The sequence below is a fragment of the Nicotiana sylvestris genome, chromosome 11 (assembly GCF_000393655.2).
Source record: "Nicotiana sylvestris chromosome 11, ASM39365v2, whole genome shotgun sequence".
Taxonomy (NCBI): Eukaryota; Viridiplantae; Streptophyta; class Magnoliopsida; order Solanales; family Solanaceae; genus Nicotiana; species Nicotiana sylvestris.
Window position 1 is genome coordinate 123,781,509 of NC_091067.1, and position 22,430 is coordinate 123,803,938.

Consider the following 22,430-nt stretch of genomic DNA (forward strand, 5'->3'; position numbering starts at 1 on the left):
CGGTTAGAAAAAAAGGTGGCGTCGACATCATTGTCTTAAAATTTCAATAAACTGTGCTATCCATGCTTATTACAGATTCCTTCCCATATTATTTGACCCTAGTGAGTATCAAGTCGACCTCTCGTCTCTATTTCTTCAAGATTAGACGGGATACTTACGAGGTACATATTGTTTATGTACTCATACTACACTTTTGTACTTAATTGTACAGGATCTGAGGCAGGTGTATCTGGCTATCAGTCTGGTGCATATCCCGGGGCGGACTCGAGACTTCTACGGTGAGATGCTTCCCTCCCATGTCGTTCAGCAGCCTGAAGAAGTCTTTCTTATGTACAGTTTTGATGTCTATTTTGTTTCGGACAGTAGGATAATGTGGTTCTATTGTATACTCTACTAGTTGCCCACAACTTGTGACACCACGTCTTGGCACACACATTAGTAGACTGTTCTTTTGGGTTGTATAATTATTATTAAACACTGCTTATCATCGCTTGATTTAAATTGCAAATTTAGAAACGTTGTAACCAAATTGGGTAGATAAAATGAGAATCTACTAATACTTCCACATTGGCTTGCCTGACAACGGTGTTGGGCGCCATCACAACCCTTAGTGGATTTTGGGTCATGACAACATGGTATTAGAGCACTAGGTTCACGTAGGTCTCACAAGTCATGGGTAAACCTAGTAGGGTCTTGTAGATCGGTACGGAGACGTCTGTATTTATCCTCAAGAGGCTATAGGGTATTAGAAAAGACTACTCCTTATTCATTTCCTATCATGCAGTGGTTGGTATACTAAATTTCCCTCTTCTATTCTCTCACAGATGGTGAGGACATGCACGGATGACGTTCCAGACCCAGGAGGAGCTGCTCTCCCCGTTGCTAGAGGTCGAGGCAGAGGTCGGGGAAGGGCACCGACTCGTGGTAAGGGACGAGGGCGTCCCAGAGTTATCCTAGTAGCACCACTAGCAGATCTCGCGGGAGATCCTATTATCAAGGAGAAGGGCGAGGTGCCCGCAGATGAGCCTACCCCGACAGACTTTATGACAGCACCGTGATTCTAGGAGGTCACAGGTCGTATACTACGGTTCATGGATTCTATGACTCATGTTTGTTTATTTCTAGCAAATCCAGCTACATCACAGGCAGGAGGGGGAGCGCAAACCCCTACTGCTTAGTTTCCTGGTCATGCAGTTGTTGTGTATCAGACTCCAGGTGCACTACTCGCAGATGGGGCCCAGCCAGTTGCTGCAGTGGTGCCCCATCCCAGACCAACTGCGGATGGTGACCTGCAAAAGCTATTGGACAGATGGACTAGACTTTACCCTCCTATCTTTGGGGGTGAGCGACATGAGGATGCCCAGGACTTCATCGATAGGTGCAGGGACAGACTACACAACATGAGGATATTGGAGTCACATGGAGTGACTTCACTACTTTTCAGCTGGAGGGTAGGGCTCGTAGATGGTGGCAGTCCTATGTTCTTGGCAGGCCAGTAGGTTCCCCTCCCCTCACTTGGAGTCAGTTCGCATAGTTATTCCTGGATAGGTACATTCCACCCTCTGCGAGGGAAGAGCTGTGGTATCAGTTTGAGCATCTTGAGTAGGGCCAGATGTTTGTGACTAATTATAAGGCGAGGTTCTCCAAGTTGTCTCGCCATGCACTCATGATACTTCCCACAAATGCAGAGAGAGTACAGAGATTTGTTGCGGGGTTGCACCCCAGTATTCGAGTTGGCATGGCTCGAGAGGTAGAGATGGGTATTGAGTACTAGCTAGTGGTAGAGATTGCTCGCAGGATTGAGGGGTATCGCCACAGGGGTAGAGAGCAGATTCAGCGGGACAAGAGGGCCCGATTTTCGAGGGAGTTCAGAGGTGCCCCAGCTAGGGGAAGAGGTTACTTCGGGAGGGGTCAGCCCAGCAGGCCCCGTATTCAGCACCATCACCCCCTCCTCGAGGTGCTCCAATAAAACCTTATTTCAGTGCGATGCCGGAGAGTTCTTACAGCCCACCATCTATTCAGGGCTCCTCCGGCGGGTATTCTGGTCATCAGGATTCCTCCAATGCTCACTTCAGTGCCGTGCTAGAGAGTTCATATCGCCCACCAGCCATCTAGGATTCCTCCAGCGGGTATTCAGGTTAGCAGGCTCAGACTTCAGGGCAGCAGGCTATGGTACCGAGAGTATGCTATGAGTGTGGAGATTCGGGTCACATAAAGAGGACCTACCCCAGGCTTCGGGGCAAGGTAGTATAGCAGGGTCAGTAGCCTATGATTTTAGCACCTACTGCCCCGCCACCTAGAGGTGGAGGGCAGGCTGGTAGAGGTCGCCCTAGAGGTGGAGGTCAGGCAGGGAGAGGTCAGGCAGGGAGAGGTCAGCCAACTATTACTCAGTCAGGAGGAGGCCAGTTAGTTGGTGCTCCAACCAGGTTCTATGCCCTTCCGGCCAAGCCAGATGCATTGGCCTCCTATGCCGTCATCACAGTTATTATTTCCGTCGATGGTAGGGATGCTTCGGTATTATTTGATCCAGGTTCTACTTATTCATATGTATCGTCACTGTTCGCTCGATTCCTGGTTATATCTCCTGAGCCTTTGGGCACTCCTGTTCATGTGTCCTCCCCTGTGGATGATTCTGTGGTTGTGGATCGGGTCTACTGGTCATGTGTGGTCACATTCGGTGGTTTCGAGACTAGAGAAGATCTTCTGTTGCTTGATATGATCGATTTTGAGGTCATCCTAGGCATGGATTGGTTGTCTCCATATCGTGCCATCCTAGATTGCCATACCAAGACTGTTTCACTAGTGATGCCAGGGTTGTCGAGGTTAGAGTGGAAGGGTTCCACAGTTGATACACCTAGTCGGGTTATTTCTTTCCTGAAGGCTTGGCGTATGGTCGAGAAGGGGTGTTTGGCTTATCTAGATTATGTTCGAGATATCACCGTAGAGTCTCCCACGATTGATTCAGTTCTAGTGGTTCGAGAGTTTGCCAATGTTTTTCCTTCTGATCTTCCTGGCATGATCCCGGATCGTGATATTGATTTATGTATTGATTTGGCTCCAGGCACCCAGCCTATATCTATTCCACCGTACTGTATGGCTCCTAAGGAGTTGAAGGAGTTAAAGGAGCAGCTTGAGGAGTTGCTGGCGAAGGGGTTTGTTAGGCCCAGTGTATCGTATTAGGGTGCACCAATGTTATTCGTGAAGAAGAAGGATGGGACTATGCGGATGTGCATTGATTACCGCCAGTTGAACAAAGTCACCATAAAAAACAAGTATCTGTTGCCTCGTATTGATGATTCGTTCGACCAGTAAGGTGTTCTCTAAGATAGACCTGAGGTCAGGGTATCATCAGCTGAAGATTCGGGACTTGGATGTTCCAAAGACTGCATTCCGGACTAGATAAGGCCATTATGAGTTTTTGGTGATGTCCTTTGTCTTGACTAACGCCCCAACAGCATTTATGGATTTGATGAATAGGGTATTCAGGCCTTATATTGATTCATTTGTCATCGTCTTCATTGACGATATCTTGATATACTCACGTAGCCTGGGGGAGCACGAGCAGCATTTGAGGGTAGTGCTTCAGACCTTGCGAGAGCAGAAGCTATATGCTAAGTTCTCTAAGTGTGAGTTTTGGCTAGAGTCAGTGGCATTCTTGGGGCATATTATGTATGGAGAGGGTATTTAGGTGGATCCCAAGAAGATTGAAGCAGTTCAGAGTTGGCCACGTCCTACCTCAGTGACCGAGATTAGGAGTTTCCTAGGGTTAGCAGGTTACTACCGACGATTCATGCAGGGCTTTTCATCTATTGCATCACCTTTGACTAGATTGACCCAGAAGGGTGCCCCTTTTCGTTGGTCCGATGATTGTGAAGAGAGCTTTCAGAAGCTCAAGACAGCCTTGACTACAACACCAGTTCTTGTGTTGCCTTCCGGCTATACAGTATATTGTGACGCTTCACGCATTGGATTAGGATGCGTATTGATGCAGGAGGGGCGAGTTATTGCATATGCTTCGCGTCAGCTGAAGGTTCATGAGAAGAATTATCTTGTGCACGATCTAGATTTGGTTGCGATTGTTCATTCCCTTAAGATATGGAGGCATTATCTGTATGGGGTATCATGTGAGGTCTATACCGATCATCACAGTTTGCAACATATATTCAAGCAGAGGGATCTTAATTTGAGGCAGCGCAGGCGGCTTGAGCTACTGAAGGATTATGACATCACCATTATTTATCACCCGGGCAAGGCGAATATGGTCGCGAATGCTTTGAGCAGAAAGACGGAGAGTATGGGTAGCTTGGCATTCATTCCAGCAGCGGATAGGCCACTAGCCTTGGACGTTCAATCCTTGGCTAACAAACTTGTGAGGTTGGACATTTCAGAGCCTAGTCGAGTTCTTGCATGTGTGGTTACCCGGTCTTCATTATTGGGGCAGATCAAGGCCCGACAGTTCGATGATCCACACTTGGCGGTTCTCAGAGAGACGGTACTTCAGGAAGGTGCCAAGGAGGTTTCGACTGGCGAGGATGGTGTTTTGCGACTCCAGGGTCGTCTATGTGTTCCTAATATTGATGGTCTAAGGGAGAAGATTCTAGAGGAGGCCCACAGTTCGCGGTATTCCATTCATCTGGGTGCCACGAAGATGTATCGTGACTTGAGGCAGCATTATTGGTGGCGGAGAATGAAGAAGGACATAGTGGAGTATGTAGCTAGATTTCTGAATTGCCAGCAGGTCAAGTATGAACACTAGAGGCCGAATGGCCTACTTCAGTAGATGCCCATTCCAGAGTGGAAGTGGGAGCGCATCACCATGGATTTCGTAGTTGGGTTGCCGCGGACCTTACGAAAGTTTGATTCAGTATGGGTCATTGTGGATAGGTTGACCAAGTTAGCTCACTTCATTCCAGTGAAGACTACTTATACAGCAGAGAGGTATGCTCAGATCTACATTTGGGAGATAATCCGATGGCACGGGGTGCCTATTTCCATCATATCAGACAGATCACTTCCCATTTCTGGAGAGCCATTTAGAGTGAGTTGGGGACCCGTGTAGAGCATAGCACAGCATTCCATCCCTAGACCGATGGGCAGTCGGAGCGGACAGTTCAGATTTTAGAGGATATGCTTAGAGCATATGTGATTGACTTTAGAGAGCAGTGGGATCAGTTCTTGCCTTTGGCGGAGTTTGCGTACAACAACAACTATTAGTCCAACATAGAGATGCCTTCATACGAGGCTTTATATGGTCGACGTTGTCGTTCTCCTATCAGGTGGTTTGAGCCTGGTGAGGCTAAGTTGTATGGTACGTACTTGGTACAGGATGCCTTGGATAAGGTGAAGTTGATTCAGTAGAGGCTTCGCACAGCTCAGTCCAGACAGAAGAGTTACGCGGATCAGAAGGCGTATGATGTATCATTTATGGTTGGAGAGAAGGTTCTCTTGAAAATCTTGCCCATGAAGGGTATTATGAGGTTCGGGAAGAAGGGCAAATTGAGCCCAAGGTTCATTGGCCCTTTTAAGGTGTTGAGGAGAGTTGGGGAGGTTGCCTATGAGCTTGTTTTACCCCCCAGTTTATCGGGAGTTCATCCAGTTTTTCATTTATCGATGCTTCAGAAGTGTCACACCGACCTATCCCATGTGTTGGACTTTAGTATTATTCGGTTGGATGAGAGTTTGGGTTATGAGGAGGAGCCAGTTGCCATTATTGATAGACAGGATCGCCAGTTGAGGTCCAAGAGGATTTCTGCGGTGAGAGTCCAGTGGAGGGACCAACCAGTCGAGAAGGCAACCTGGGAGTCCGAGGAGGACATGCGGAGCAGATATCCCCATTTATTCAGCGTTTCAGGTACGTTTCTATGTCCGTTTGAGGACGAACGTTTGCTTAAGAGGTGGAGAATGTAATGACCCGACCGGTCGTTTTGCCTTTTAGAACACAGTTCCCCTAAATAAAACTTCACGTGCTTGCTTTAGTTAACTTACGACTTGCGGGGGTGGTTGGTTCGGGAATTTGGAAGAGTTTTGAGTGAAATATGTCCATTTGATTTTGTAGGATTCTCTTAAAAGAGTAAGTTTGACTTTGGTTAACATTTTGAGAAAACGGACCCGGATTCGTGATTTGACGGTCCTGGAGGGCCCGTGGAAAAATATGGGACCTGGGCGTATGTCCGGAATCGAATTCTGAGGTCCCTAGCCCGAGTAATGATTTCTTTTAGGAAAATTGTTAATTTGAAGTTTTAAAGAATCAAGGAAACTAAGTAATTATTGATTTTCTAGGTATCAGGCTCGTATTTTGGTTCCGAAGCCCGGTATAGGTCAACTATCATTTAAGACTTGCCCGTAAAATTTGGTGTCAATCCGAGTAGTTTAAGGGCGTTTTGGGTCGTTAGAGGAAAACTAAGAACTTGAAGTTCATAAGTTTGATTCAATTGGTTTTAGGGGGTGAATCCTAGATTTAGCGTTGTTTCGAGTGTTCCGAGGGTTCAAGTAGGTCCGTCTCATGATTTTAGAGGTGTCGGTATGTTCGGGCGGGGCCCGGGAGCCCCAAGCGTCAATCGTACGAGGCTCGAGTGAAGTGGAAAATTTAATAAAGGGTTGAAGGTTGCTGCTTCTGTCATAACCGCATCTGCGATTCTTGGACCGCAGGTGCGGCCCTTCCATCGCAGAAGCAGCCCAGGTGGCCAGGCCAGGAAATCGCAGATGCGTCCCTGAGACCGCAGATGCGGTCCCAGCCTTCCCTCCCCCCTTCGCAGATGCGGTCTAATTCTTGCAGATGCGGAAATCACTGAACCAGTGAGGTTCATTAAAGACGGGTTCTAAGTCATTTTTATGACATTTTCACTTTTCCTTTGGGCGATTTGGGAGCTTTTGAGAGAAGGTCTTCACTTAGCATTTTGAGGTAAGTTTATTCCACCCCTCCTTAGTTTAATACTTGCTTATTAGGTATATTAAACACTAGAAATTAGGTAAAGTCAAGGGATTGGAGCAAGACCTAGGGTTTTGCTAAAACTTAGATTTAACCACGAAATTTGTTATGAAATGAATTAGAAATCACATATTAATGATCCTTTGGTTGTAGAGAACAACTTCCTTCGGAAAATCTCAGAATTCGGGCATGTGGGCCCAAGGTCAAAATTTAGGAAAACTTGTGTTAATGGTTGGGAAATCGCTTAAATAGCTAGAATTCGATCTTGTGAGCCTATATTGATTAGTTCTTACTTCATTTAACTAGTTTGGGATTGTTCGGCTCCGAGTTGAGGGCTTGGACTCATTCTTGGTATTGGAGTGCACTTTGGAGCGAGGTGAGTCTCCTTTCTAACCTTGTAAGAGGGAATTTTCCCCGTAGGTATAATAATTGAATTAATTGCCATTATATGCAGGGCTACGTACGTACTAGGTGACGAGGGTCCATGCGTAGCTACTATCATGTTAAGTCCGGGTAGTCTAGGACCCATAAGCATGCTATACTTGGAATATTGTAATATTATTGACAATTTGAATTGCTCAAACCACATCGAATTTGCGAATGAATTTCTAAGAAGATTAAACTCCATTTTTCTTGAATTGTTAAAAGAGAATTGACTTTTCCTTGGATAACTGCTCCTTGATAAATTCATGATTGACTAAGTGTTGTGTTTGTTTAAATTTGACCACTTCGCATGTACGATTCGCAAGCGGGGTAATAGATGCATCTATGGTTCGAGCCGTTCGACCCTCGGCAGTGCACAATTTACTTTTATGTTGGATCGTGTTGTACATCCCTCGGTATTGCTTGCGCATGTTTTACTTAGTATTTCTCTATGGACTGAACTTCATATATGCCTTGAAATGTAGATGGGTACCTAGGATATTATTTGGAAAAAAGAATTGCTAATCCTTGTCTTAAAATTTCAATAAACTGTGCTATCCATGATTATTACAAATTCCTTCCCATATTATTTAACCCTAGTGAGTATCAAGTCGACCTCTCGTCTCTACTTCTTTGAGATTAGACGGGATACTTACGGGGTATATATTGTTTATGTACTCATACTACACTTTTGTACTTAATTGTATAGGATCTGAGGCAGGTGTATCTGGCTATCAGTCTGGTGCGTATCCCGGGGCAGACTCGAGACTTCTACGGTGAGATGTTTCCCTCCCATGCCATTCAGCAGCCTGAAGAAATCTTTCTTATGTACAGTTTTGCTGTCTATTCTGTTTCGGACAGTATGATAGTGTGGTTTTGTTGTGTACTCTACTAGTTGCCCACAGTTTGTGACACCAGGTCTTGACACACACATTAGTAGACTGTTCTTTTGGGTTATATAATTATTATTAAACATTGCTTATCATCACTTGATTTAAATTCCAAATTTAGAAACGTTGTAACCAAGTTGGGTAGATAAAATGAGAATCTACTAATACTTCCGCGTTGGCTTGCCTGACAACGGTGTTGGGCGCCATCACGACCCTTAGTGGATTTTGGGTCGTGACGTATATGTTGATGGATTTCTCTGGTTGTTGTTATTGGTATATGGTATTTGTGGAGGCCCTTGTTCCAAGGGAGATGCTGCCCAAATTTACTAAACGAGCTACTAGCTTAAGTTATAGACTTAGCCTTTGCTCAGCATTGATTTTGAATCTCCTTATACTATGATAGATTAAGTTGACTTGTTTGAAGAGTTACTTGGAAGGGATTAAGGACTCAATGGGTTTAAGGTATGTTAAGACACTTTATTCTTTCTTTTGGCATGATCTAAAATGAAATGAACATAAACGATACGCGAGTTCATAATAAATCTACTCCTAGCAACTAAGGTTGTTCATGTTGTTCTTTCCGTACAAAGTTATTCTAAGAAAGTATGTATGATCCTTGAGTCCTAGTGAAATTCATATTGATGGTATGATGTCCATAATGTTAATCGAAGGTGCAACGACCTTACATCACTCCAAAAGGTTGAGAACATGATTCCATGAGTCGAGCATGCATTATATATATGTATCTATTTTAATCTACCGAGTCGCGCTATAGTCGGCCGGGTACAACACCTATTGTGCAACCACTGATCAGTTGGGTTTTACCGAGCTCCATGTGGCCGGGTACGATTCTACCGAGCCTTATGATGGTCGGGTATGTTTTTACCGAGTCCTCTTTGAGGCCGGTACGATATGATGATGATGATGCCCACGGAGGGGAATGTTTTTAAAAAGTTTATGTATATATATGTATTATGCATTTCATATCAGTAGCCCCCAGAGGCACTCAGATGTTACAGGTTGTAGCTCATGTATCTCTCTTTACATTACTGTTCTTGTTTATGCTTTCCTGCCTTACATACTCGGTACTTTATTCGTACTGACATCCCTTTTGCCTAGGGACGCTGCGTTTCATTCCCGCAGGTCCCGATTGATAGGTTAACAGTCTTCCTAGTAGGCTATCAGCTCAGCGAAGATGTTGTGTACTCCACTTGCTCCGGAGTTGCATATTTGGTCAGTATGCTTTGGATATGTATTGATTGGTATAGCGGAGCCCTGTCCCGACCTTTATAATTTTATGTACTCATAGAGGCTTGTAGACAGATGTCAGGTGTATAGATACTTGTATGGCCTTGTCGGCCTATATTTTGAGTTTACAAATGGTCATGTCGGCCTTATAGGCCCGTATGTCACATATATAAGTTTGTATGTCATGTTGGGTCTTCATATGTTGAGTATTCCCTTATGTTTTATTCTTTTTATCTCATGACGGGTTTTCTGGCTCATTTACTCATGATAGTATGATAAGAAAGATATGTTACGTTGGTACTCGGTTGAGTAAGGCACCGGGTGCTCGTACCGGCCCTTCGGTTTAGGTCGTGACACACGTACTCTCGCAACATTTCGTTCTCCCTCTGCTTGATCTTGAACACGTCAGATTTCCTTGTTGCTACTTTGAGGGCACCGACATGTGCCTTTATGAAGGAGTCTGCCAGCATGGCAAATGAGTCTAGGGAGTTGGGATCTAGGTTGTGATACCACATCATGGCCCCCTTCGAGAGTGTTTCCCCGAATATCTTCAGTAAGACGGACTCGATCTCGTCATCCTTTATATTGTTGCCCTTCACTGCGCAAGTGTAGGCAGTAATGTGTTCATTGTTGTTTGAGGTCCCGTTGTACTTTGGGAGTTCTGGCATTGTGAACTTCTTGGGAATGGGTTTCGGGGCCGCTTCCTCGAGGAACGGCCTTTGTATGAACTTCTTCGAATCCACACCTTTCAAGACCGGGGGTGCGCCCGGAATTTGATCGACCCTAGAGTTGTAGATCTCGACCTTCTTATCGTTGGCTTCTATCATTTTCTCGCCTGATTCGATCCTTTTGGTGAGATCCTCGAGCATTTTTATGATGATGGGATCGGTCATCGACCCATTATTGCTTGATCTCTCCGGTACCTATTCAGTTGGGGGAGCTGTCCCCGGTGCTACTGTGCTAGGAGTTTTGTGGTGACTTCGCAACTGAGCAATAGCCAGCTGTTGTGTCTACACATTTCAAAAATAACATGAAGGCTAACCTCACGCTCTTCCCTGGTCGGGGTTTTCTGAGCTTTTTGCGGATCTCCCTGACGCATGCTCCTGTCGGTATGCAAGCTTATATCGACCCGTTGGGCGTCGCGTGAGACAGTGTCCACAGGGGTTGGTTCTAGCGCGTTCCCAGGGTTTTGTGGTGGCACACCCATACCTGGAACATCCACACCATTTTCTCCATGGTCCTCAAGACTGTTGTTTTCACCTCCATTTACCGAGTTAGACATTTTGACCTGAAACCGAAGATCTTGGACAAGTAAAAGCATGAAAGATAACTTGCATTGTATAGCTAAACCAACAAGAAAATAATCACTATTATTTTTAGCCCAATGGTGGGTGCCAAACTGTTTACCGTAAAATGGTAATAACAATTAAATTTGTTTATGAGACTCTAAAAATACGTGATCTATTTTTATGCTAGTTTGTTAAGCAGTTAATGCTATGTATATGAGACTTAGAAACGAAATGAGAGTTAAGGATGGGCAATAATCAAACTGTTAGGCCAATTATCGGGCCTCGAGGTCGATCCCGGAGCTTGACTACGAGCTACCGAAGGCAGTTGAAATATGACTATCAGTTATAATAAAATTAACGGAGGCTCTTTATTGCCAATGATAAGCAATAAATGATGAACAAATATGAAGATAATAAATGAAAGCAATAATATCAAGAGAATATGTTAGAGAACAAATAGAATATTCTTGTATATTTCGCGTGGAGCAATGGGAGCAACATGGTTCTACAAAATGATAAGGATCCCCTTTATATAGGAGGGAAATCTCAACATAGTACAAAAAGCATTAATTACAAGATACGAAGATGTGACAACTAGATGACACCCTGATTCGGGTCTTATAGTAGTGTATACAATGAAATCGGAGGGAATGATTTCTCGTCATTAAGGTGTTTCGGGAAGTCATATCGAGATCTCGAGGCTGCGAGGTTGCGGTCGAGTTCTGTCCCTCGATGTCCATTTACGCTCGACCCAACGACGATGCCAAGGATGGGGAGTTCCCAAGGCGAGCAGATAGCACTAGCAGAGCCTGGTATCACGTCTAGCCATCCCGTCTCCATACCTTTAAAATTAATGCATTTTGTACTATGTTGGATTTCCCCTCCTATATAAAGGGGATCCTCACCACTTTGTAGAGGGCTGCTATTGCTCCAACTATTCTACATAAGATAAATAACAACTCTCTCTTTCTTTTCTCTCTAACATATTTTCCTGGTGCTATGGTTTATTATTTGTTCTTTATTTATTGCTTGTTATTGGCCATAAAGAGCCTCCTTTAATTATATTCTGATTGTTAGTCCCTTCCCGGTTATCCCCGATAGCTCGAGCCCGAGCCCAGGCATCAACTTCAAGGTCCCTTATCGATTAGTTTGAGGCCCGGACAACTAACTCCTCGGTTTGATCGTAACTCTGTTTTAGCTCGTATTTCACCTTTTATCTTCACATATCTAACATCACCTGCTTTAACAACTAGCATAAAAATAGATCACGTATTTTTAGAATCGCATCAACAAATTTAATTGTTATTACCATTTTCACGGTAAATAGTTTGGTGCCACCGTAGGGCTAAAAATAATAGTGATTATTTTCTTATTGGTTTCGTCACACAAAGCAAGTTATCTTTCACACTTTTTCTTGTCCAAGATCTTAGATTTCATGTCAAAATGTCTGGCTCAGTGAACAGAGTTGAGAACGATAACCTTGAAAACCACGGAGAAAATGGTGTAGTTGTTCCAATTATTGGTGTGCCACCACAGAACCCTGACAACGCGCCTGGACCGATTCCAGCGGACGCGGGTTTGCAAGACGTACAGCAGGTCGACGAAACCTCGCACACGTACAGGAGCATACAATATGGCGACCAACAAGAAGCCCAAAAGACCCCAGCTCGGGAAAAACAGGAAGTTAGTCTTCATGTTATTTTTGAAATGTTGCAGGCACAACAGTTGGCTGTTGCTCAGCTACAAAGCCACCTGAAGACTTCTAGCACAGTAGCACCGGAAACTATTCCCCCGACTGAACAGGTACCAGAGAAATCGAGCAACAATGGATAGGTAGCCGATCCTACCATCGTAAAAATGCTGGAGGACCTCACCAAAAGGATCGAGTCGGGAGAGAAAATAAAAGTAGCCAATGACAAGAAGGTCGAAACCTATAACTTCAGAGTCAACCAAATCTCGGGCGCACCCCCGGTCTTGAAGGGTGTAGATTCGAAGAAGTTCGTATAGCAGATGTTCCCAAAGGAAGCAGCTCCAAAACCCATTCCAAAGAAGTTCAGAATGCCAGAAATCCCAAAATATAACGGGACCTCAGATCCCAACGAACATGTCACTGCCTATACGTGCGCGGTGAAGGGCAACGACATAAAAGACGACGAGATCGAGTCCGTCTTGCTGAAGAAGTTCGGAGAAACGCTCTTGAAGGGGGCCATGATGTGGTATCATAACCTAGCTCCCAACTCCATAGATTCATTCGCCATGCTAGCAGACTCCTTCATAAAGGCACACGCCGGTACCATCAAAGTAGCAACAAGGAAGTCCGACGTATTCAAGATTAAGCAGAGAGAGAATGAAATTATTTGAGAATTCGTATCAAAATGGAACGGATGGAACTACCCCCGATCTACGATTACTGGGCGGTGTAGGCCTTCACTCAAGGACTGAACGAACGAAGCTTAGTGGCCTCAAGGCAGATGAAAGAGAATTTGATCGAGTATCCCGCCATAACCTGGTCGGACGTCCACAACCGGTACCAGTCAAAGATCGGGTTGAGGATGACCATCTAGGAGCCCCCTCAGGCTCAGTATATCCGAGCAGACTCCTGGAAAAGGAGATGAAATCGAACAAAGAGAGGTATCAGCCGTACCCCGAAGATAGGAGGAATGTCCCGAGACGCAAACCACCTCGCAAAGATTGATTGGTGAACCAAGGACAGAACCCTCGGGGACTCATCAGCCGAGGCGGATTCAACGGAGATACGGGGCCAACGGGGGAACCTCGCCTATCAGAATACAACTTCAACGTCGATGTATCGGGCATCGTGTTTGCCATTAGATAAATCAGGGATGCCAAATGGCCCAGGCCTATACAGTTGGATCCTTCAAAAAGAAACTATAACTAGATATGAGAGTTTCACAACTCGCACGGGCATAGAACCGAGGATTGCCGGCAACTCCGGGAGAAAGTGGCCTGGCTACTCGATAACGGACACCTTCAGGAGTTCCTCAATGACCGAGCTAAGAACCAATCCCGAGAAAGAGAAACAACCAAAAAGAACAAAGCAGACGAATCCCAGCATGTCGTCCACATAATCTTTAAGACACATCCTTGGTTGTATCCAAATAAAGGACCACATTGAGTCCGCCAAACAAATGCGGAAATCCAAGAGCACCATCGCCATTAAGGTATAATCATGTCCCCCTTTTTTCTATTTTCTACTTTACGATAACTTCTGCACAGTCCATCGACCAAAGTAGTCAAGATGCCAATCCAGCTCGAGGACCTTGAGGTTTCGAAGAGTCTGTTGCACTCTTTTTCTTCGACCGAGTTTTTATCCCAAAATGGGTTTTACCGGCAAGGTTTTTAATGAGGCAACATTCATGCGTTACCTAAGGAGGATCCGACAAGCATACAAGGTTTCTTTTGCAATCAACCCAGAATACTGGAGGGCACCCCCTTGAGAGGTCATCCACTCGGAAGAACCAGGGAACGACAAACAAGGTTCCAATAGGAAATGATGTACCGAGCCAAATGGTCAAATGAACCGTGTCCGCATAAGCCGGGCTTACGGCAATAAAACAACATGTACTTATGCCAAACAATCAAAGAATATCGTTCACTAAAGCATCTCATACTCCAAAGAAAATTCAGCATTCTCACAGCAAGGATTCCTTCACCGAGAATGCCCCGAAATATTCAGAGACTAGCGTCAATAACTCGGCGCCCGCATGGCCTCAGGGTCGAGACTCCAAACTCGTAAGCCCTCAATGAGGCAGCACAAAAATCACGAAACATCTCCAAAAAGGAAAATTATCTCGAACACTCGGAGACTGGCATCGCAAACTCAGAAAGCGCATGACCCCAGGGTCGGAATCTCCAAAGTCATAAGCCCTCAATGAGGCAATTCCAAGCTCACAAGTATGCCCCCCGAGCCTAAGCAAACTCGATGAATCGGAGACTGTCGCCAATCGCCATTCATTTAAAAAACTTGAGACCATAAGACTTCGAGAAGGCTAACTCGGTCTAGTAAGACCTATTTAAGGCAGCAACGAAATCTGTAAGACCTCAAGCAAGGAATGAATCATACCTGTACCAAGTATCAACAAAACTGTAAGACCTCAAAAAGCATGAAAATTTTGTAAACCCTCGATGTAGACGCCTAAACTACTACACTCGGGGATCAAAAATGGCTCCGGCCAAACATAAATGACTACGGTCACATGGTTGTACCAACCAAATTAACGCGACTCAGGGACGCCCGACCGTCACTACAAAATCATAGGCCATTACTTCGAATCTACTTCGAAAAGAACTGGTTAAACATGCTACCCTCGACATGCGAAAGAGCTTCGACCATGTCAGCTCCAAATCATAAGGCTTTGAGATACTCAGCCTACGAGCTAAACCTTCCGAGGTGCTCTAACATTGCCACAAATGAATTGAAATCGAGGTTCTTCCCGAACCGACGATGGGTCAGGCAAAATCATTTTAAAAGTCCTTAACGAGAGGAAAACAAAACCTACATATGCCTAAGGGCAAAGCGTAAAAGCCATTATCACTAGCCTAATGAGCCTCAGGGCCACACACACTAAATGGTCACATTGACCAAAAGTGTAAGAGCCATTGTCGCCAGCCTAAAGTTGAAAGCTTGAGGGTCAAAATGAACTCGAGTCGCAACCCAATTTAGAGACCAGATCCAAAATAGCTAACTATCCATGCCTAAGGGAAAAACATAAGAGCCAGTGTTGCCAGCTTAATGAGCCTCAGGGCCACATATATAGAAGGTCTCTTCGACCAAAGGCGTAAGAGCCATTGTTGCCAGCTCGCACAAATACAAAACTTGAGGGTCGATTGAGCTCGAGTCGAAACCCGACTCGAAGACTGAACCCAAAATAGTTAAAATACATATACCCGAGGGCAAAGCGTGAGAGCCGTTATCGCTAGCCTAATGAGCCTCATGGACGTATCACGAATTTAAAAATTTCTACTAGCTCAAAGGTCGAATCGACCTGGTTGAATCTTGACAAATGGAAACACAGAAGACATAAATTGCGGGGTTCCACCCTTATACGTACATGTGATAAAATACAAGCTTCGCTTACAACATACTGTGAAAGCTATGTACACAAGAACAAGGCAGGAAATGAACGTCCCCCCTCGGTGACTACGGCCCGACGACCCCTTCCTCGCCATCTTCAGCATCAGACAGAAGGAACTTGGCATCATGCTCCCCCCTTTGGATTGCTAGATCTCTTCCGAGAGATCAAATCCCTTGGCGTGGATCTCCTCAAGAACTTCCCTCCGGTATTTGCACCTCGCATACTACTTGCTACTGCTTGTACGATCAAAGGCTCTCTTCAGTTCAACTTTAGCAACGGTAGCACTATTCAAATAGGCCGCCACTTTCTGTCCCGCCCTAGTGTTGCTCATCACAGCCTTGGCTCAGACATTCACCACCTCGGTTTTCACCTTCGAAAGCTCGGACGAAAGTCTTGCAATCATATTCGCCCATGCAGAATCATTCGCACGAACGGTCTAGATTTGTGCCTCAAGAGAAGAAACCATGGCTAGAGCGCTTTCTTTGGCCACAAAATGGGCTCTTACATGCACCTGTAGCTGGTTGAATTCGCATTTGGCTCGACCAACCTCGCCCCAGAGCTGTCCCAGGTCCTCCACCTTATTCTCCAACTGAATATTAAAACATCAAGCCGCCAAGATAAAAAAAAGGAGTGCAAGCCAGCATGGAATGCAGGGTACCTGTTTTTCTAGGCAGATCTCACGGCTCCGGCTCCAGTCCACCTCACGCCGCAGGGAAACTAGCTCGCTTCCTTTTTTCCGCACAAAGAAGCTTAAGGGATTTCTCCCTACCCAAAGCCTCCCGCAACGGGGCCTCATAACAAAGCAACTTGAATTTGCGCCTGTCGAAGGCCTACAAAAGAAAACTAAATGAAAAAAGAGAAGAGCGCGAGATCGGAACGATCTTACAGGAATCAAAAACTCACTATAAGGCCAAGCCGCTGAGCCTCGTCAAAGGCCAAGTCAATATCCGATGGCTTACTACCTTCAGAAGGTAGCCGATCGACCGAATCTCTTCTTCTTAACCGCTGAGAAGGAGTCGCCCCACTACAGGCTCCTCCGCACCCCGTAGCATTTTTTTGTTTGTCGTCGATCCTCGATCCCGAGGCCACCAATCTCTCCTCCTCCCCCAGAGGACACGACCTCATTTAGGAAAAATCTCCGATACCTATGGCAGTTGAGTTAATAAGCCGACAAGAAAAGCGCCATTTTTAGGAAACAAAATACCAGACACCTACCACGGTGATTCGCCTCCCATCTCCCATTAGACAGATCTCGCCACCAGCGCCTATCATAAATCAATCAAGCTGCTAGCTTACGAGACCACTCGACTAAATCGGGGACCTTGTTCGATGACCGATGAGTTGTTACAAATACAGAATGGAAAGATATTATTACGAAGCCTGCCTCCTGTCAAAATGATGATAATTCAGATGAGACACTTACGTGTGAAGTTCCATTTCTGAGGAAATGGCAAAAGGTCTCTAGAAATGACATCGGTCATTCGAATCCGAGCGAACCGATTCATCCATTCACGATCTTCGTCCTCTTCGCTACCGATGACATGAGCTCGGGTGGATCGACGCTGGAGAGCAATCAAACCCCTATAACGCAGTGGCTGATATAACCTCACAAGATGGTTGAGGGTAAACTCTATCCCGGCCTTATTGGCAAAGTATCTCATCGTATGTACTATTTTCCAATGGAAGGGGTGAGCCTACGCCAATGTAACCCAATATCTCTGACAAAAATCAAACACGACCCGATAGGGGGGACCCGATGCAAAACTATGCGTATATACGCTAAAAAACCCCTCAACATATATCGTGACGCTCTCCTCGGAAGAAGGTACTTGTAATACCACACCTTCTACCCATCCACAATCTTTTCTGATCATTTCGAGGTTTTCCTCTCCCACTAATGAGATGATCCTCAACACATGCTCCTGGTGACCCGAAACATTGGGAGGCCTCCCCCACGTGACGGTTCTCCTTGAGGCAGGGCACCTCGAGGCCCGCTCGCTGGGCATCGGCGGTGCGTCGCTATTGCCAACCGAATGCGGAGCACAGGAAGAACTCCCCTCTCCCCGGTAGTCGGACATCAACGTAGCAGTCATGGCTACGGTAGAATAGGAGGAGAAAGATGTGGATCTGAGCAAAAATTTTGAATTGAAGCAACAGAAAAACTAGCACAAAACGCCAGGCTCTGTGGAAGAGATAGTCTATCAAAGTAGCAGAATCACCATTGGAAAGGCAAGTGAATGAATATATAGGGGCAACGCAGCAACTGCCCGCCTACCCAAAAGGCCAATTAATTCTGGTCGTGTTAACATCACCCTCTCCTAGGGAAATGCACTAGCAGAATCGCCTTGGGGCCCCCCTTTACCAGGTCGAGCAAATGTTATAACCCAGCAGAATTCGAGAAACTGTAAGGCCTCGGGGGCTCCTCGGTATCGTCGGCACCGGCCCGTTAGAGGCTATCAATTTAACCCCAGGGCATGGCCCAATTTGAGGGTCCCGGTCGCTCCAAGAACGAATTTCAAAAGGCTAACGTCAAAGTCGAAAGTCTAAATCCGTGAAAGCAAAGGAACAAAAAAGAAAAACTGAAAAAACTAAAAGAAGAAAAGTCCCTCTTTTTACATTGCCAAAAACGTATCCACAAGAAACATCCTTACAAGATCCATCCCATGGGGGGCTGCATACAAAAGGAAAAGGAGGGGGATATAAAACGACGTAGGGACTACTCTTCATAACCACTATCTTCGCCCTCATTTGGGACAATTAATAGCGTCAATTCTCTCTCCAATTCGTAGGCTTCCTCGAGATCAACTGACAGGTCAATGCCTCTGGCTCCGATCTCCTCCAGGGTCTCTCTTCACGCCTCTTCCTTAGCATGATTAATAGCTCGAGCTAGCTTCTGCTCAACTGCTATCAATACGTCATAAGCTATTTTATACGTCGTGGCTGCGTTTTCCTGATAAGTGGAAGCATTTCTTTCAACCATGGACTTGGCCGCGGCCAAGGCAACAATCTCCTTACGAGTATTCTCGAGAAGATCATGGGATGACGCCAACTCCTCAGTCGCTACTTCGCTTTGCTTCCTCAGCCCGAAGATCTCCGTGTTTAGTTGGCTAATCTGCGAACCATTATGCTATACATACAAAAAAAGGTAAGCCAATTTATGTCGGAATATGGGAGCAAAGATCGAGTATAAGCAACGCAAAATACCTGCGCAGCAAGGTCAGCCTTTTCCCGAAGTGCTCTGTCCAAAGCAGCTCAGAGCTCTCCTAATTCCTTCTTTCCCAGGACAGAGTGAGCCTCCGAATCCCCCATCATCGAGGTAAGTTTCTTACACTCCTTTTCATGGTAAGAAAGCTCCTCTCAGAGTCGAAGGAGGGCATGATCATACATATCCTTGCACTGCGGTATAGCAGAAAGTTAGAAAGACGAAGAATGATGCCCAAGACTAAAAGAAATACACAAAGTATGGATATCACCTGCCGCATGAATCTCTCTGCCGCCTTGACGGCGTCGGTAACGTCAAGACTAACACAATCGCTAACACCGTCAAAGATATTGGCAAGGGAGTCTCCCCCTTGGAGAGGAATCCCTACTTTGATGACGTTTGCTTCTCGAGCGTCCCTCAGTTCCCCTGACGAGACCTGAAAGCATGAGATGAAATCAATCATGTCGCCGATTTCTCCAAAAGGCAACCCCTGCTCCTAAAAAGCTCTGGGCCCTGACCCTTCAAGATCGATGGCAGCGGTCCCCCCAACAGAAACTGCGCCAAACCCTGTCATGCAATCCGAGGCCACATTAACACCCTCATCAAGGGTCTCCGGTTTACGGGACCGACCTGAGTCAGCCATCCCAGAATCAGCAGCCTCTGATTGAGGCACCTGTGAGGCTCCTACACTCGATCTCATCCTCCGTGCTAACTGGCATTCATCGTCATCCTCATCCTCGGTGCCGAGATTTGCCCCTTAAGTTGAAGCAGAGGTCCTAGCAGTGGTTTGATGCTCGAGTGATCGGGGTTTCTTTGCCGTAGGAAGGTCGACAACTGCCTTGCCTTTTCTCTCCTTGCCCTTGTCGGGCTCTGAAGCCTCCGTCCCACCACCAGGGGGTGACCTCATCTCCATATTTTTTCCCGGCCTGCACAAGCACGATAACCATAATTTGTCAGCATAAGGGGCGCAGGGAGAAATGCAACAGTGCAAATCTAAGACATAGACAACAAAAAAGCTCTACCATGATTCTTGGCCACCCATCTCTCCTTGTCCAGGTCGGTCCAAGACCGAACATGATACGTGAACGCTATGTCTAACCATCTGATCCACCCCGGCAAGTCTGAAACTGCCTCGGGGTACCAAGCAGCGGCTGCGCGAAACGACAAAGAGGTCATCATTCCAGGGAAAGGGAAGAAAATTACAAAACATGGTTAAGGGAGAATCGCTTACGCTGTGTGTTCCATCTCTCCGAAAAAGGCATCATCCGGGCCGGAATAATGGCCGAGGTCCTTACCCGGATGAACCTGCTCATCCATCATCGGTCATTCCCCTCGTTGGTGCTCGAGAAAAATGACTTTTGGATCGATGATGGAGCCTGATCAAACCTCGGTAAAATCAAGGGATGTACAACCTGATCAAATGGTTGAGGGTAACAACCTCGACCGCAACCCCTTCGGTGAAATAACGTAGCATCAATACTATCCTCCAGACAACAGGATAGATCTGGACAAGCGTCACATGATATTTGTCACAAAAATCAAGGATAACCGGATCTATTTCTGGGGGAGAGGATTTAGAAGATTCAGAGGACTCAACAGGACCCAAGGTGAACGGGTGGGTATACACCTGAAGGAAGCCGGTCTTGTAGTCTGTTATATTTTCATCGGGGCCAAGAATTTCCACCTTCATTGCCTCTCCCCATCGGCAGTCTGTCTTCACTGTTTCGATGTTGGTCACGACACTAATGTATTGGGACACATGTTCACATCGGCCCAGTATGGATGAAGTGATATCGACGGTAAAAGCTTTTAACATATCAAGCTTGGAGGGAGTATACTGTTCCAAGGTGGGCACCACTTTGGCTTTCTCCTTAGACGACTGAGATGAAGACGCGGCTTCATTCCACCGAGGAACCGTTCTAAAAGTCCTGGCCATAGCAATGGTAAAATTTCCTCTCAGAAAGCAAGATGGAAGAGTGCAAAAGAAGATGGGTATGGACTCGTGAATTTGAAGATGCTACGAAGATGAGGATTATCAAACAGTCGATGTATTTATAGAAAATGCTTGGGCAACGGAAAGGACGAGCCAATAGCAGTTCGTGGGTTCCTCGATAATTATATTTGACGGCAACCCTTGCACGGTTTTTTGGGACATGGCATTTAATGCTCTTATAGGTTGACGTCATGGCAATGGTGCCCTCGGAACGACGACTCAAAATCATTTCCTATTACTTCATTCCAAGAAACATGGAGACTATCTGTATATAGTAAAATTGGAGGGACCGATTTCTCGTCATTAAGTGTTTCGGAAAGTCATATGGAGATCTCGAGGCTGCGAGGTTGCGATCGAGTTCTCTCCCTCGATATCCATTTACACTCGACCCAACGACGATGCCGAGCACGGGGAGTTCCCAAGGCGAGCAGATAGCACTGGCAGAGCCTGGTATCACGTCTAGTCGTCCCATCTCCATACCTTTACAATTAATGCATTTTGTATTATGTTGGATTTTTCCTCCTATATAAAGGGGATCCTCACCACTTTGTAGAGGGCTGTTGTTGCTCCAACTATTCTACATAAGATAAATAACAACTCTCCCTCTCTTTTCTCTCTAACATATTTATCCGACGCTATTGTTTATTATTTGTTCTTCATTTATTGCTTGTTATTGGCCATAAAGAGCCTCCTTTAATTATATTCTGATTGTTAGTCCCTTCCCGGTTATCCCCGATAGCTCGAGCCCGAGCCCAGGCATCGACCTCGAGGTCCCTTATCGGTTAGTCCGAGGCCCGGACAACTAACTCCTCGGTTTGATTGTAACTTTGTTTTAGCTCGCATTTCACCTTTTATCTTCATATATCTAACATCAACTGCTTTAACAACTATCATAAAAATAGATCATATATTTTTAGAGTCCCATCAACAAATTTAATTGTTATTACTATTTTCACGGTAAACAAGTAGCCCACTAGGCCTTGTCAGTCCTAGCTGTGCGCCTAGGAAGCTTCCCATTTCTACCATTACCGAGGTCGTTGTTATCCTGAGTCTGAGTGTTGACGAACCTCGAGGTAGGAAACTCGACCACAACCTTGTAGCCTCGATGCTTCGAGATGATCTTCTGAAATGTCTTAATGATGAGAAATTGGACCCTCCGATTTCGCCGTACACAAACAAATCAATTTCAAGCTCAAGAACGAAGACCAAATTAAGTTCAAGTCCAAGCAATCAAGCTCAAGCTCAAGAACAAGATCATCATTCGTGACAACAACTACATATTCAAGATCAAGCTCAAAGGCCCTTGAATTTATTTACTATCGAAAAGTAGAATCAGAGGAATCATAGAGATTGTACACTCA

At 45.6% G+C, this 22,430-nt stretch overlaps 1 protein-coding gene across 1 annotated transcript; it reads left to right on the forward strand.

Moving 5' to 3' along the window:
• Window positions 1–3,985: 3,985 nt before the first annotated feature.
• LOC138881600 (uncharacterized) lies at window positions 3,986–5,059 on the forward strand. The gene is made up of 2 exons (XM_070161837.1): window positions 3,986–4,620; window positions 4,885–5,059. The coding sequence occupies exons 1-2, from the start codon at window positions 3,986–3,988 to the stop codon at window positions 5,057–5,059; spliced, it is 810 nt and encodes a 269-aa protein (XP_070017938.1).
• The last annotated feature ends 17,371 nt before the right edge of the window (window positions 5,060–22,430 follow it).